The 17,264-nt window shown below is 37.4% G+C and overlaps 2 protein-coding genes across 2 annotated transcripts; both read right to left on the bottom strand.

The window, feature by feature from the left end:
* Positions 1-4,068: 4,068 nt before the first annotated feature.
* LOC130746136 (casein kinase 1-like protein 2) lies at positions 4,069-9,333 on the bottom strand. The gene is made up of 14 exons (XM_057598678.1): positions 8,989-9,333; positions 8,833-8,873; positions 8,042-8,111; positions 7,786-7,934; positions 7,564-7,659; positions 7,402-7,472; positions 6,547-6,608; positions 6,384-6,447; positions 6,211-6,295; positions 5,985-6,111; positions 5,775-5,857; positions 5,630-5,693; positions 5,188-5,330; positions 4,069-4,545 (listed from the first exon to the last, which is right to left on the bottom strand). The coding sequence occupies exons 1-14, from the start codon at positions 9,062-9,064 to the stop codon at positions 4,252-4,254; spliced, it is 1,425 nt and encodes a 474-aa protein (XP_057454661.1). The 5' UTR covers positions 9,065-9,333; the 3' UTR covers positions 4,069-4,251.
* A 3,864-nt stretch (positions 9,334-13,197) lies between these two features.
* On the bottom strand, positions 13,198-16,645 carry LOC130748562 (uncharacterized). The gene is made up of 8 exons (XM_057601786.1): positions 16,501-16,645; positions 15,729-15,774; positions 15,439-15,506; positions 14,535-14,676; positions 14,264-14,418; positions 14,056-14,173; positions 13,772-13,960; positions 13,198-13,676 (listed from the first exon to the last, which is right to left on the bottom strand). Exons 3-7 carry the CDS (start codon positions 15,459-15,461, stop codon positions 13,826-13,828), a joined length of 573 nt encoding a protein of 190 aa, XP_057457769.1. The 5' UTR covers positions 15,462-15,506; positions 15,729-15,774; positions 16,501-16,645; the 3' UTR covers positions 13,198-13,676; positions 13,772-13,825.
* Between the last annotated feature and the right edge of the window lie 619 nt (positions 16,646-17,264).

The following is a 17,264-nucleotide window of genomic DNA, read 5'->3' as shown; positions in this document are numbered from 1 at the left end:
AGAACACCAAGCACCAGGAGGACGCCGCCGCTTGGAAGAAACGCTTCGACAAACTGCTAGATCAAGCGGGCAAAGAAAAAGTCCAGGCCGACAAGTTGATTGGCACGACGGGAATTAAAATCGGCGAACTGGAGGATCAACTGGCGCTGATGAAGGAAGAAGCGGATGATCTCGATGCAAGTCTCCAAGCTTGCAAAAAGGAAAAAGACCAAGCTGAGAAGGACTTGATCGCCAGGGACGAGGCGCTGGTTGCTAAGGAGTCAGAGCTCGAAGCATTGCGCGCTGAGCTGGAGTCAGTGAAAAAGGCGCTGGCGGAACAAGAGAAAAAGTCCGCTGAGTCCTTGGCTTCGGCGAAGTCTGACATGGAGGCGGTGATGCGAGCCACGTCCGAAGAGATCAAGAAGGCGAACGAAGCTCATGGGGAAGCCCTCGCCACTGAAGATGCCGAGATTACTTCCCATCTTGCGAAGATCAAAGGGCTAGAGGACGAGCTGGCGATGGAGAAAGCCAAAGCCGCCGAGGCGAGGGAACAAGTCGCTGACATTGCCTATGACAATCACGAGCGCGGCTTCTACCTCGCCAAAGACCAGGCCCAACATTTGTTCCCGAACCTTGATTTTAGCGCTATGAGAGTAATGAAAGAGATCACCGCTGAAGGACTGGTTGGTCCTGATGATCCTCCTCTGATTGACCAACACCTCTGGACGGCAACTGAAGAAGAAGAAGAAGAAACAGGAGAAGAAGAAAGAAATAATGAATAGTGTAATTTTAATTTTACTTAGCCTTTACCGCCCTCTGTAATGCACTTTTCCGTCATTCCTATATATAAGCAACCTTTCGCCATAGTTTTTATATCGCCTTTGAATACTTTGTAAATTTTGTTGGATTGCTTTCGTCGTACATTTTTTTGTCGCCGCATTCTTATTGTTTAAAAAATTTAAGAATGAATTTCGTAGTTTAACGCCCCAACACGCCGGAGTAATAAAATACTCAACATCCTGAGTGACCAAGCACTCGCCTTCCACCTTATTCATTCGCCGACCTTATATCTTGCGCTATTTTTTCACGCGTCATGTGATTGAATTACGCCTAACGACTTCATGCATTAATTTTAACTAGGACTTGTTGCTTGGTATTTCACCGCCAAAATTGAGGATAGGGATAGTACCTAGAGAGTGGAAAATTGTGCTAGAGAGAATGAGAATGAGAGAGAGAATGCTGAATTTCATGTGTTATTTTGTCAAATGGGCAAAAGTTCCCTACAATTGGTAACTACCTCCTATTTATAGAGTTTGGGCACTACCTATTGGGCCGATTGGGCCTCCGAAGCTGAGGCCCAACTTAAGGCCAGGCCCTCGCCTCGGGGCGGGCTACACACTGGGCGTTTCCCCTCTAGGGGCTCGCCCAGTCCACTCGGAAAAATTAATTTTTTTGAATTCTGTCACCCATTCCAAGGGCTAATACATTTAAAATGCAAGAATTTCGACCAAAAATTGAAAATTTCAACCAACACTCAAAAATTTGAACAAATTTTGGATTGAGAAAGTTTGGTTAAATCTTCCATTCATCATATAATGAAACTCGGAAAAAATAATTTTTTTGAATTCTGGCACCCATTCCAAGGGCTAATACTTTTAAAATTCAGGAATTTCAACTAAAAATTGGAAATTTCCACCGAGACTCAGAAATTTGCACAAATTTTAGCTTGTGAAAATTTGGTTAAAGCACCCCTTCATTATACGATGAAACTCGTAAAATTTAATATTTTTCGGAATTCGTCACTTATTCCATGGGCATTTAGCTTTAAAACTCGAGATTTCGAACAAAATGTTGAAAATTTCCACCAACACTCTAACATTTGCACAAATTTAGCATGAAAAAGTCTGGTTAAAGTTCTCCTTCATCATATTATGAAACGTGAGGAATTTAATTTTTTTCGAATTTCGTCACTCATTCCATGGGCTAACACCTTTAACACGCAGGAGTTGGGGCTAAATAAGAAAAAACCACACCGATACTCAAAAAATTCATAATATTAATCCTGACTAAAAATTGGTTAAAGTCTCCCTTCTTTATACCAAGAAACCCAAAAAAATTAATTTATTTAGACTTCACAACTAAATCGATGGGCTAGCATCTTTAAAACTCACGAATTTCGACAAAAAATTGAAAATATGCACCAACACTAAAAAACTTGCCTATATTTTACGTTGAGAAATTTTGATTAAGGCTCCCCTTAATCATACGATGAAACTCGGAAAAATTAATTTTTTTGAATTCTGTCACTCATTCCAAGGGCTAATATATTTAAAATTCAAGAATTTCGACAAAAAATTGAAAATTTCAACCAACACTCAAAAATTTGAACAAATTTTGGCTTGAGAGAGTTTGGTTAAATCTTCCCTTCATCATATAATGAAACTCGGAAAAAATATTTTTTGAAATTCCGTCACCCATCCCAAGGGCTAATAATACCTTTAAAATTCAGGAGTTTTGACTAAAAATTGGAAATTTCCACCGACACTCAGAAGTTTGCACAAGTTTTAGGTTGAGTAAATTTGGTTAAAGCACCCGTTCATTATATGATGAAACTCGTAAAATATAATTTTGGAATTCGTCACTTATTTCATGGGCATTTAGCTTTAAAACTCAAGAATTTCGAACAAATATTGAAAATTTTCACCAACACTAACATTTGCACAAATTTAGCATGAGAAAGTTTGGTTAAAGTTCTACTTCATCATACTATGAAACGTGGGGAATTTAATTTTTTTCGAATTTCGTCACTCATTCCATGGGTTAAAACCTTTAACACGCAGGAATTAGGGCTAAAAAAGAAAAAACTACACCGATACTCAAAAAAATCATAGTAAAAATTGGTTAAAGCCTCCCTTCTTTATACATGAAACTCAAAAAATTTAATTTTTTTAGACTTCGCTACTAAATCGATGAGCTAACATCTTTAAAACTCACAAATTTTAATAAAAAATTGAAAATATGCCCCAACACTAAAAAAGGACAGAGAGACTCTGTGAGAGCTCTAATGCTACACTTAGGATACTCAAACTTCTCATAGGCTATACTATATTCTTATTTTAAGTTCCTATAAAATTCAAAAGAACCAAAACCCTATGACTTTTGTAATTTGTAAAGAAAAAAAAAGAATTATGAGAAAGAGGAGATACGAATTTTGCAAGACAACATGCTATCATAAACAACAGTTGATTATGGATGATGTGAAAGCTGTGTTTTTCACTGTTTGTATCTCTCTTCAGAAATCCTCCACATGAGATATTTTATTTGAGTAAAAAACTATCACATTCAGATAAAACTAACTCTCCCCACATGAGGCAATTTTGTTCAGAGTTGTAAGCAATCACATTCACGTGAAACTAACTCTCTAAACATAGATTTTTCAATACACGAGAATCAAGCCCTGAAATGCTTCTTAAAGAAAATCAAGCGTGTACTAATTGAACCAACCACTAGTTATTACTATGTAAACAAGAAGTTGAAGTTGTGATAGTTCTACTTTCTAATATGTTTAATAATCCTCTCAAAGTTGTTATGAAATGTCAATAAAATGACCTAAATTTTTTCCAAGTTAAACGTGGAATGCATGAACCTATATATTTTTTGTTATGAAATGGTAGAACAAAGAGATCTCCAAACTACCGGGCAAGGCAGCACTGGAGTGCTAGGGAGGCCATCAGAGACCCACACCTTGATAGGAGCTCTCCGTCAAAGGATCTCCCCAATGAGGGTTGCCCACCAACTGAGATTTTAGTAGACACAAGGGGATTTGAACCATCAACCTATGAGGAGGTGAGAGTTAAAGCCAAAACATGTAACCAGTTGAGCCAACCCATGAGCCCATATTTCATAGATCGAAGAAATACACCCTGAAATTTGTAAACCTGACGTTTTACTAGTTGCGGGTTAATGAAATTTACCAACTCAAAACGATATATGATTTATGCACACAAAAAAAAAAGATACGAAAGCATAAGACATGACAACATAAAAGAAGAAACCATAGTAAAGGTGATGCTGTAGAACCAATGCAAGGACAATATAAACTGTATTCACAATTTAACAGAAGCCTTTTTATATACTTTGTAGCGACAATTCACAACTTACTGTAGCTTTCCTTCAACAAAATGGACAGATAAAACCTCACTCGGTAGTTCAAGAAAAAGGTATAAAGCTTTTTAAGAAATTGCTAAGATAGCTTATGGAGAGTGGCAGCTACTAATACTGTACCCTCTCGTCATTGAAACTCAGACCCTCAATACCTCGGAGAGTTGACTCCAAATTCTTTATGTTTGATGTGTTTCTTCCAGAGGATGTTCGGTTGTGCTCCGATGATGTGATAGCTGAACCTTTTTGAGCACCAGAGATTTTCCGGAGTGCTGCTGGACTAGCATCCACACCAAGAGGATGATGAGAGGTCATAGTCTCACTGAAAACAGCTGCATCGCGACTGCTAGAAACAGCACCTCGCCTTGTAGACCCAAGTGTCCGGGGGAAATTAGAACTAGACAACTGCATTAATCATACACAAAAATTAAAAAACAACAAGAAAACTAACTAATACAGAGAGATCAGTGTATTTGTGACCAGCACCCAATTAAAAATTTGATAAAAATCATGAATTAGCCTGATATTGCAATCACTTATAGGATATAATGAACCCAGAGATACACTTTTCTTTAGCAAGAAAACAAGAGCTATATGATTATATTCACGGTACAAAACTCTAACAAGTGTGGGATATCTGAAGAAGCGAGGATTAAAGAATGACATATACTTGTCTAACATAAAGCTGACAAAAGAACAATATCACATCAATTGCTTAGCTTATGCTTCAATTGTGCATAAAAACACACAAGTGATGAACCCAATACTTCATAATTTTGGTTATGAGCAAAAGAAACGAAGCAACAAAAGCATAGATTTCTTTTTTGTTTTGGATAAATGAAGAGTACTGTTCATTTTTCCCCTTAAGAAATGATCCATAGTATACTCCAAATAAATATATATTTTGTTAAACAGAAAATAATTAGGCAGGTAGAAAGCTGAAGATTGATGCATAAATACATCAGCATCCTTCTGCTTTCTGCAAGAAATATGATCAGCTCACGGCCATAAGCTGTCCATCCCATAAATAGCTATTCATAAACTCACCAAAACATCTTTAGATCCAACTGAGTCACTTGTAACTGGAGCTTTTTGTCTGGATAAGATTCCATCATTTACAATAGGTCCAGAGTTTCTTCTACGAGAAGGATCTGATGAAGACCAACCAGCAAGCCTGCCGTCTTCCCCACCTACCCAGAAACGCCACATTAAAAACCAAAAACATAAGAACATCCCATAAAAAATGATAAATCTGAGATAAATGAATAAACAAAATGAAAAATAAAAACTAATAGATTGTTGATCTAAGTAACAAACCACAGATTATCTGTAAAATAATAGACCAGGGTCTCGTAAAAGTAACAACAACAAAAGTCTTATTCCACTAAGTGAGGTCGGCTATATGGATCGCACTACGCCATTGAGCTCGATCAAAAACTAAATTATGAGGGACACAGGGTCGTAAAAGTAAAAGGAAATAGAATTTTACCTGTCTGTCTATCAGCATTTACAATAGCTGGCGGCAAGCCAGAACTTGGTCCGGCGACAGCGCCCTGCAAATGTTACTTTCAGTTAGATAATCTAATCCCAACAGCCAAACATCTAATGTTAACAAGTAGCACGCCACCACTTACAACGGCACGTGCAGGAGGAGCAGCAATTTGAGATTGCTGATATTTCAATATGGTCCAATCAAAGACGTAGTCAAACTGGAATCCTGGAGCAACATGAAAAGGCCAGCCAAACCACAGATATGGCATATTAAAATTGAACATAACCATATATATATCACAGACACTAGTAATCTGATAGTGAAATATAAATAGGAAAAGAGAAAGGCAAACCTTCACGAATGAAAAGGTCACGAAAAAGCCTTTTCAGATATGCATAATCTGGTTTATCATCAAACCGCAGCGACCGACAGTAATGGAAGTATGAAGCGAATTCTGAGGGGTAGCCACGGCATAGAGACTAACAAAAAAGCAAGCCACACATTGTTATGATTTTTTTCCGGGGGTGGTGGTGGAATGCACAATAGTATGTACCAAATATTTTATTAGACAGTTTTACCTCAATAGAGGTAGAAACTTTCTTCTCACTGATTTTCTCATACTTCTGCTTCTTAGTTCCTGCTTTCAGTCCCTGCCATGGAAGGCTGTAGAAATATCATGTTAATGATTAAATCAAAAGCTAGTGATAGAGAAAAATAAATAACACAGGAACATGAATGACTAGGTAACTACCTTCCTCTCAAAAAATACATAAAAACATATCCAAGTGACTCCAAGTCATCCCTGCGGCTTTGTTCTAATAAATAATGAAAGGACATTCCCAAAGTTCAGAATCAATTGCCAGCAATAAATAAAAAGGCAAGTGATTTTGATAAAAGATACATTTAGAGCATACCAATTCCAAGATGAGTATTCATACTAGCATATCTAGCAGTTCCTGTCAGATTCTTATTCTCTCTGGAAAGGATTACAAGAAAGCAAAAATCAGAGAAATACCATAAAAGTAAATTGGTCACTTACAGCCACAATATGAATAATCAAGATATGTTTGAATCAACAACTTGAAAGCTATTGTAAAATGATTCATATAAACAAAAATTAAAATAAAGACTAATTACACAATAGCCACTGAGAAACTACTTAAAGAGATAAGTAACAACAGGAAGTTATGCACCAACTATAAAGACATATTTTCACACATAAAACATATAGAAATCAAAAATTGGGGGAAAAGGATTTAAACTTGATTGATTGTCTGTGTAATTTGATACTGTAGGTACTTCACTTGCACCTATCAATTTTCATATAACTAAATATAATATAATATTGGGTATATTAAAATCTTCCAAGAATTTCATATTACACTTCTGCATTGGTAGTGAATAGATTTATCAATAATATTCTAGACCTCAAAACTCCAGAGCAAGATAAATTAGTTTTGCATCTTTCAACAATACAAGCAAACAAGAAAATTTAACTGCTGCATAAATACTAAACCAAAGGTACCTTCCCAGTTCCCCCACTACACACGCTGCCGTCTGCCTGATATCAAAGCTACTACTATTTTATTAGAAACCACTCTAAAAAATCACAGGATCACGCAACTAGTAATTCAACAGCATATTCAGATATTGTATTTGCCGTGATCAATTAGATGAATTGATTATTAGCCTAATTTCTTATAGTAAACTTGTTGTACAACGATGACATATAAATTATAAAATAAAAAAACCACAATAGAAAATAATACCTGTAAGGAATATGCTGATGGGTAGAGGTGTCTCTGTATTTCTTAGCAAGGCCAAAGTCAATGGCATAAACCTACAAAGAGGTAAATTTTAAATGGATACATCCAAGAGATGACAGAAAGTGACGAAAAAAGGAATTTCAAAAGCGAGATTTTAACTATTACTTGATTTGCACGCCTCCCCAAACCCATGAGGAAGTTGTCTGGTTTAATGTCCCTATGTAAAAATGATTTGGTATGAATAAATTCAACTCGATTTATCTGCAAACAGATCAAGATTGCCCATGTAAAAAAAATTCGATTAGTGAATGTAAATAAGACGAATGTCTTTTTTAATTCTTCGGAAAAGAAAATAAGAAGAGTATCTAAAAAATAAAGAAAGCCTACCATCTGATCAGCAAGCATGAGAACAGTTTTGAGGGACAATTTCCGGCTACAGAAATTGAATAAATCCTCAAGACTAGGGCCTAGTAAATCCATCACAAGGACATTGTATTCTCCTTCAACACCAAACCATCTCACATTTGGAATCCCAGCTGCCAAATAAATGTACCCAGCCAAAAAAAAATTAATCTGAGTAATATGAAGTCTATATGGTAAACAAAGAGATTGGAAAGATAGAAATTCAGTGAGAGGAGATTACTTCCTCCTTGCAGTACTTTATACAACTTTGACTCATACAACAATTGAGGATGCTTGGTTTTGACATTTTCCTGTATCAAAAGGCAAACAGAAAGAGGAAAAAATGTTCAATTAAATGTGCCCCTATTCCTCAATCATCAACACAGTTCTTCAATAAGTCCACTATCATCAATGTCATATTGTCACCATAGATATCGATCGCGCGCGATGGCGGCACTATAGTGCCGTCGCATCGCGTAGTAGACCCCTGCCGCCATGGGATCTCGGCCGCGAAATCCCGCTATTCGTGGCATTCCCTTGTATGGGATTTCATTTTTGGGGGTCATCCGCGATCCGCGATTGACTACCTTGATTGTCACTAATAACAGAGGGTAAGCTGTGGCGGATGCAAGGCCAAACAAACACCCCTTGGGAACTGAAGTTGTTGAACCAAGGGGGGTTAAATTTAATTAGACATGACAAACAGACAGACAGACAGCCCTTGGACACGCCGTTTGGCACCGCAGGCTACATTAATCCCTCTATAGAAGTTAAAACAAAGTTAAAATGGTTCTACAGCCTCTACCCTAGCTTCCAAAAAGTAAACCTTTATTACTTCAATTTTCCACATTCACTAAAATTCAACAACACAACACTACATACCACACAACCATTTACAATTTTTCCAAAGATGATAAACATCAAAATCACACAAACCCTTTATCCAATCATGCAAATTAAGTATTAATTTCACAAGCAAGAAAACTAAAGATCAAAAATTTACAAATTAGAGAGTAGAATCATAGTACTCACAAGCTTAATTGCAACTTCTTCATTTGTCTGGATATTCGTACCTGAAATTTTTACAAATTCAAAGTGAAAAGAGCATGAATTCATTGAATTGAAAGCGATTCAAGAAGAAAATTTGAATTGATTGAAAAGTGGAAAGGAATCAGAATCACAGCTGACCAAGATAGATCTCGCCGAACGATCCGCTACCAATCTTGCGACCAAGACGGAACTTGTTCCCAACGCGAGCTTCCATTCGATTCGATGAGACGAAAACCCTAGGAATTGGGGGAGAATTAAACCCTAGAAATTGGGATTTGAAGATGGTAGTAGCAGAGAAAGGGAAAGAGAAAGAGAGAAGAAAAGAGGTAAAAATGAGAAATGAGGAATTGGTGAGGGACAAAATTGGGAATAGAAAGTTTTCTCTCTCTAGAAGGAAGCTGCAAGAAATTGAAGGAGAGAGAGAGAGAGAGAGAGAAGAGGAGGGATCGTCGTGAAGCCTCTCCTCTCCTCGCGCTTTCACAGCCAAAATGGATTTATTTCTTTTCTTCCTTTTCAGGAGGAGCCAGCAACTTCAAACGATGTCGTTTTGAGTTTGGATTCTTCTTTTTCTTTCTCTCTTTTTTATTTTTGTAATTTGAATTTGAATTATTTTGGAATGTCTAACCTTTCCTCTTTTGTGGTCCTTATCCAAATTAAACTTAATTAGTCCGTTTTAATGACAAATATATTGAATCAATCAATATCAATATCAATATCAATATCAATATCAATATCAATATCAATCAATATATATATTAAAACAGCAAGAGTTATGAGAACCATTTGCTGATGTGTCGCAACTAGATGCATTCTCTTCTCTGGTACATTCTCACAATGAGTGGAATTCCTACGTGGCTTCCTCTCCTTGCTTCCCTCCTTTCCCTGATTATGTGTCATTTTCTCCTTTATTCTTCTTCTTTAGTCATATTTTATGTGGCACTCATCCACCAATCATATATATTTCGCTGGTCCCCACCCATTTAGGTGTTTCTCTCCATGATTTTCAAAATTTGCATATGTTCATTTTAATCCTTGACTTGACTGCTGCATTTACTACTCTCCCGTTTCCAAGTCTCCCTTCCTCGAGATTTTCTTCTCCATTAACGCTTCTCCCATTCCAACGACTGCCACCTCAACTCAACTGTGTCCAATCAATTTTCTTCCCCTCCACTCCCTTGCCTCCCAGACCTTTCTTTTTCTCAATGTTTTCTCATTTCCCATGATATACTGTTCTCTCCCCTCATCTCCATATCCGGATTCTTTCTCTTCAGGAGAATGAAGAATTTGAAAGAAAAATTCTTTCCCACCCATCATCATCCTCTTCCCCTCCATCTGTTCTCTATCTCTCTGTTGCGTCTCACTCCCCCCACCAGCGCCGCCACGAGTTCCGATCCCGAAGGTCCGTTGGCATGAAACTGTCCCCCCTCCTTCAAAGGAACCTGCCGCGGTGGAATTACTAGGCTCAGATCTATCTACGCATCCCCAAGATCTGTTTTCTTGATGCGGTTCCATCTCTGGTGAGGAAAGCAAGGTCGATGACTCAATTGGAGAGGTACCGGAAATCTTTCCCCGGCGGAAACCATCCCCGACAGAAATCTCACCGGTGGCCACACACACACGCGCCGATAGCTCTTCCACCTGGGAAGCTCACCATTCTCCTCGATGCAGGTCTTCAACGCTCACTCTTCTAATTATTTTATAAATTACTTTTAATTAATGGTGATATGACTTCCGTGAGAATGTTTGTGTGACTTCACTCTTCCATTTCTTATAGGGTTAAAGTTATAACTTTCAGTACCTTGGTTCTTAGACCCAAGTTTGTCTCCTTTTTCCCCTATGTTGTAACATTAAGTGTCATGGTTCTCTTCACAAATCCACATCGAGGTATTTGAAAAAAAATCAGAAATTGGTGATGACTTTTGACATTTTAGATCATTGTTTTGAAGTCCATTTATATTGCATTTTACTGTTTGTATTATAGATAGTGAGAAAGATTAGAAATTGGTGATGACTTTGAGTGTAGTTGTTGTAACAGGAAGCTACATGTTCTTTTTTATAATGTGGAACATCACATTCCAATTGGTGACTGGATTGAACCCATTTGATTTGAAAACTTTTAGTGCAGATCGAACAAGGAACTTCTTTGGAGTGAACTTTGTGGACAGCAACCTGAATGGAAAGGAAAAACTCAATAATGGTGAGAAAAAAGTTTTAGTGTAAGTGTTCAAAGTGTATTTTTCAATTCTGTACCATGTTTTCTGCTACACACATTAATGTTCCATGTTGGTAGCATATCTCATCTGTTATATAAACTCAGGTTAGTGAGATTGTTTAATTTTAACTAATTTCTTTGTTTATGTTCTGCAGAGTGTGAGATTGATTGATTACTTTAAAGAGGTCCATTTTTTAGACTGGGCATTCAAGGGCGAGTTTGAGTGATTTGGTTACCGGGGTATATGGAGTGGACTCTATCATAGAGCAATAGAGAGCAACTGCGATAGAGATCTCGAGGGTGAAAGGGTTTCAATTTGTACTCACAGCATTTTTCCTTTTATAGAACTTATTTTTGGTCTTGAATTTTTTATTCATGGCCTTAAATTTACAGGTGATACTAAAGAGGGCATGAGTAAGGGGAGACATATGCAATAGCAAGTGTAGTTAAGCATATAAAAGGAGACATACAATTTCAGGTGTGGGATCGTTGTTGATTCATTCAAGTGGAAATGTACCTTCCTTTATTACGAAAGATTAATCTGAATTCACTTCAGATATTAAGCTTCCTTTTGTTTTCCATGCTCAGGTAAGAATATATCAAGAACTTTAGACGCTATAGTTGCAAAAGAAGGTTAGTGGAGTAATTTTTTTTTTTTTTTTTGAAAGAAACATAGATCTCATAAATCAGACAGGCATGGAAGCCATAGCATCAGAGGTTACAAAAGCATCAAGGCCAGGAGGTCCCTCCTCTATCCAAACCAAAAAAGAGGATGCCCCCCGGGCTAAAAAATCAGCGGCTCGGTTGCCGGAACGACGAACAAACAAAACATCAATGTTTGCAAAAGATAAAGCTAAAGTACGACAATCAGAAATAATCAAATCAAGGTAAGAAGAGCCTCTAGTTCGACGACGCCACCACTGATAAAGCTGCAAGGAATCCGTCTCGAAGCAAACTGAGAAGAAGCCAAGATCAAGAGCAAGCCTCATCGCCCACCGCAAGCAAAGTGCCTCTGCTAGTCCCGCTTATTGCATCATCACCGGAGCTAAAGTTGCAGCTGCCAGGAGAGCACCTTCCTCATCCCTCGCCACCATCCCAAATCCCGCCATAGCACGCCGCACGGAAGCATCAACATTTACCTTAATCCACCCCACCGCTGGGCGCGACCATGCCGCCGCTTCCGCCCTAGGGGAGCGCTGCAAAGCTCCTGGCCGAGGCAAAGCCTCAAGAGACGCGACCCGAGCAAGGACATGGTCAAGGGATAACTCACGGTTCTGAAACAACAACGCATTCCGAGCCTCCCAAATCACGTACACCACCGTAATGAATTTGTCCACCACCGTCTCACACACCCCATCCCACATTCGGGCCACCACCACATGGAGTGGAGCATCCTCCGTGACCCCAAGCCCCATGATAGCAAACCAGATACGCTGAATCACAGGACAAGAGAGAAGAACATGTACCTCAGTTTCTTCCTCTAATCCACACCATGGACATGACGGATCCACGTCCAGACCCCGACGACGAAGAGCTGTCCTCACAGGAAGATAACCCGCACAAGCTCTAGTGGAGTAATTATTATTAAAATATCATCTGTTTTCTTTTTGTCCTATTTCACTCTACTAGGATTATCCCCGTGCGTTGCACGGAAGTTTAATTTCTTAATTTATTACATTTAATTAAATTGTTTTTTAAAAATGATGCACATTATACAATAAACATCATTATGTGGTTGACATTGACAATACCAAAAAAAACTTGAACCATATTATACATTTCAATACTCAAACATGTTAGACGTAATTTTATAATTTAATTAAATTAAGGCATAGATTTAGATATATAGTAGTAGTAGTAAAATTATGTTTAAAGTCTTTTTTCGTTGTATTTTACGGAGTTTTTTAATTGTAATTAACTTTATACTATAACAAAATAAAATTTATTGATCAATTGACAAAGTGGCAAGGAGAAATTGATGTGGCTGTTTGACACGGTTTGTGTAAATGCATTCAACAATTTACTAACCAGGAATATACAGTGACTGCATTAGTGACATACACAAAACTAATTAATAAAAAAATGAAAAAAATCAAATTGGAGCAAGCTTTGTACTAAAACTGATCTTAATCAAGATTAATGAAAAGTCAATACAAAAGTGAAGAGTGAACTATGAGTTTAGATCAACTCATCTTACAAACCAAACCAAATCTATCAAGACAAAGGATGTCACAAACCCCATATATATATATCTATATAAAAATTCTACGCATTAGTAAATAATAAAGGCACATGTAGGTTACAAAAAACTAACTTCTAGGAACATGGGTTCAATTACTAACATATACTAACTTATACTAAAAAAATTAGTAAGCTGCAACTTCTACTCCTTCTCCAGCTTGACAGAACGCAGCTTCATTCTCTTAGCAGGCATTGTAGTACTAACATCACTACCAACACTTTGGACTGAAGAGCATGCGACAGATCCCTCTCGAGGGGAAATTTCATCAAGTGAAACAACATTGGGTCCTATTTCGGACAACTTTGCAGAATAGTCACCAATTGTATCATCAGTTCCACCACTGGATTTTGGAAATTTACCCTTAGTGATCATCTAAGCCAATAGAACAAATACAAAAAAACAGTGAGTAATATTAATCAACATAGTAATAATCAGCACATAATCATGCAAGATAGTGAAATGAATACCTTGCTTAGGGTTTGAACCTTTGACTTGTCCTTGAAACTCTCAATCACAGCGAATTAGGAACATATTTTCTTAACCTTGTACGAATCATCAAACTTGGTCCCATGGCCAATTGACTTCTCAGCTTTGAATAAGAGTTCTCTACCAATGATAGTCTCAATCTCAGCCGGGTATTCATATGGAGACTTCGCCTAAAAACAATATATAGTCAGAACTTATGAGCACAAGTTATAGCAAGTAATGTCCAGCTCTTCCAATAAAAAATGCTTCATATATCACATTAAACCTTTGAGATCATGACCAACTCTTTGCATGATTTGTTAAGAAGTAGTTGGCAATCAGTGCCAAATATGACAAATGTACCACAATCAAAGGCATCCTCAACTTCTACCTTTAGTTTGAGCCTGATATTAGAGTAAATAGAAAACAATTAGTTCAACAACTGCGTTTGATGATTTTAAAACAAAATCATAAAAACCAGAACACTGCATCACCTAGGAGTTACGGACAGTAAAGGTTTGCGGCATCCAGAACAGTAAAATGTTCCATCCTCAGTTGTTACTGCCTTGTGGCAACTGCATGCAGAGTACCACCACTTCTCCCCTTCAGCAAGGCTAGTAACTCGTGCTACAACCGTAAACACACCATCCTACATGAAAGAATGCACTCGTGATAAACTGTGAATAGTGATATGAATTGATAATAAAATTTCAATTTAAATGGAAAGAATCAATTACAAACTAAGAGTGATTAAGTTAAAACAACCTCCTCAGTCTCATTGAGCTCTTTCAGATCCTTCCTAGGATAAAGAGTTAAAAACTCCTCCTCTTGAGTTAGTATGTGAACATCATCATCATCTTCCGATTCAGCCAATGGCATGTCCGCCTCGATGCCATGAAGAGCCAACCTTGTTGTATCATAATCATTCAAATCATACAAATTATTAAGCAATATGGTATAACAAACAATGTTGTGGAGGAAATTGTACTGTCTTTATACACATACAACTCACCCATCACGAATTGTAACCGCTTCAACTATTGGGGGGGGGGGGTTCCATAGAAGGATAATAGCATTCATGAAATTCTGAATAACAACAAAACCTACATAAAAGAAGTAATTGCAATTTAGTTTCATGCATATGAGGAAATGGCACCTACCATCTAAAGAAAATAATTCTTGGCATACCCTTGAATGTCTTGATCTTAGCAAACTGTAATATAACAACAGGTGTTCGAACACCATCGTTTACAACAAATTGTTTCACAACATAAAGATAGCTTCCAAATGAAGCACACTTGATTTCCCCTTGTACCAGAAAAATAAAAACAACTTCAGCCCAAAATTATACAGTAAAGTTAAAAGGGAAATTCATGATGATTGAACTTAAATAATCTCATCTCTAAGATCGACCAAGTAGCCCTTTTCAACCTATATTTTTCATGAAAGCCAATGATTTATTCAAAGGGTGGCAGATGGTTCTTCAAGCAATTTAGTAAATTAACTCAGAAAAGAAAATTCTTCACTACAAAAAGACTTGCATGTATATTCATGATGCTCACAGCCACAGGTTATACATAATCAACAAATATAAAAATCGTTTCAATGGGTGAGTGGTGATGATTTAGCAGGTGATCATGTGATGCAGTTAGGCAACCTATATCACCACCTCATAAAATGATCTCCATCCATGCTATTTTGTAGAAGTGTGTGTGTGCTCCCACTCTCTTGAATCACCTGCTAAAATTAGCAATTGACGCATTAAGTGTTTGTAGTTATAATCACACTTGATTAAGTGGTAGCAGAAAAAAAATAAATAGACAAAGGTAATATAAATAGACCAACTGATATATGATGAGATATAAGTTATACATACTACATGTGTTTGAAATTGTAAATAAAGTAACTATTATTCATTCAAAGGCATGACTAACCATTTACAGAAATAAAAATCTGCACCTCTTTTTGATGAGCTGGCTTTGCATACACACCATGTCTTTCCTTCCTGCCATCATTCAAGCCCAAATTAATAAAAAATAGCATCGAAAACTTGGCATAACATTGCAATTATTCAAGATACTAAAAAAATCATTCCCTGTGATACACTCCCAAACTAAAAAGAAATAGTGAAGAAGAAATTATGAGACAAAACCCCTTACTTCTAAAGTTTGTCAAGGATAAATTCTAAAGTCCTTTTTTTTTTGAAAGCCAAAGAATTGCATTATAAGGGAGAAGCAATAGAAGAGGATTACAGCAAAAAGAAAAAAGGATAGAAAGAATACATCAGCAAAAAGAAAAACCAGAAAAGGGAGGAGTTCTCAAACTGCAAGGTTACCAGAGGCCTATTATACCCAGTACCATTACCATACCTCCCTACCAACCCATCAGATATAACCAAGAAGCCCAACCCCACCACACAATTTCATTAAATTTCAATTCCTAATAGCTGCACCCATGGACAAACAATATACCTGTGCGTATATGGAATCCCAAAATCAATCATCATACCAAATTAAAATTATACCTGTGCGATGGCCACTCATATCTCCAATAGAGATTTACACAAAATAAAATCAACAGAAATATAGCAAAGAGAAAGAGAGGGCACTGGCTTGAGACCACAAAGTGAAAATGAATGGTTCAATATATAGCAACGAACTACTCATGCTCCAAATCAAATCAGACAAGCTGTAAAGGAATTAGATGGGGAGGTAGGGTTTAGACGCACAACCTGTAAAGCAGAAGCCACAGCTGTTGATGGAGATTGAAAGTACCATCATCTAGGAAAACAGAGATAGGGAGATAGATGATAGCTAGCGAGGAAGTACAGGATGAAGCAATACAACTGTGAATGGAAGTGGGAGCAGTAGGAGTTCGAGTCTAGGCAAGAAAGCTGGTAGGTTCGTATGCGGTAGCCCTAGATGAACAGAATCTGACACTATCCTGACCAGAAGCCACAATGACAGAATCTCTCAACAATTCTTTGGAAATCCCTGATAACAGAAAGGGTCTCCTTCGCTAGATCAAGGCTTCAGCGCTGCAATCTTCATCATCAATTTTTGTTCGACGAAGCAGTGAATAATATCAGTGGAAACACTCTGTTTCTTTCATCTTGAATCTCTCACTCTTTTTCTCTGTTACGTAATGCTCACTTTTTTCCTGACGATGAACAGTACCCTAGGTGAGCAGACTGCTAGTATCCATACAGCCCAGACAACCCAATAGGCCCAACAAACCTTCACTTGATACCCAAAAAAAAAAGGTGGCCATGAACAGTGAAACTGGATTTTACTTCTTAAGTTAGTAGATTTATAATTATTTGGGTGTTTTGTGTACTGTAGGGGCTCATCATACAGTTCTATGGAACTCAACTGAGGAAGATCCAAAGTGGCTCAAAGATGTAAGCATAAAAGAGCTCCAAATCAGAGCAAGTTGAATCTCACAGTACTATCAAGATTTACATTCCTATAATAATTAAGGAGATGCTCTTCTCAT

Source organism: Lotus japonicus, chromosome 3, assembly GCF_012489685.1.
Source record: "Lotus japonicus ecotype B-129 chromosome 3, LjGifu_v1.2".
NCBI classification, from domain to species: Eukaryota; Viridiplantae; Streptophyta; class Magnoliopsida; order Fabales; family Fabaceae; genus Lotus; species Lotus japonicus.
Note: the sequence above shows the minus strand (reverse complement) of the source record. Positions and strands in the feature narration are given on the sequence as shown.

What these genes read in the sequence shown, in the direction of transcription:
- LOC130748562 (XM_057601786.1), bottom strand. Translation starts at nt 15,461, where the DNA reads ATGGATGGAGATCATTTTATGAG. An exon ending in GATGGAGATCATTTTATGAG is followed by an intron (nt 14,677 to 15,438) that starts GTGGTGATATAG and finishes TGATACAACAAG; the next exon opens with GTTGGCTCTTCATGGCATCG. An exon ending in AGCTCAATGAGACTGAGGAG is followed by an intron (nt 14,419 to 14,534) that starts GTTGTTTTAACT and finishes TCTTTCATGTAG; the next exon opens with GATGGTGTGTTTACGGTTGT.
- LOC130746136 (XM_057598678.1), bottom strand. Translation starts at nt 9,064, where the DNA reads ATGGAAGCTCGCGTTGGGAACAAGTTCCGTCTTGGTCGCAAGATTGGT. An exon ending in TCATGCTTGCTGATCAGATG is followed by an intron (nt 7,660 to 7,785) that starts GTAGGCTTTCTT and finishes ATCTGTTTGCAG; the next exon opens with ATAAATCGAGTTGAATTTAT. An exon ending in TGACCTTTTCATTCGTGAAG is followed by an intron (nt 5,858 to 5,984) that starts GTTTGCCTTTCT and finishes ATGTTGCTCCAG; the next exon opens with GATTCCAGTTTGACTACGTC.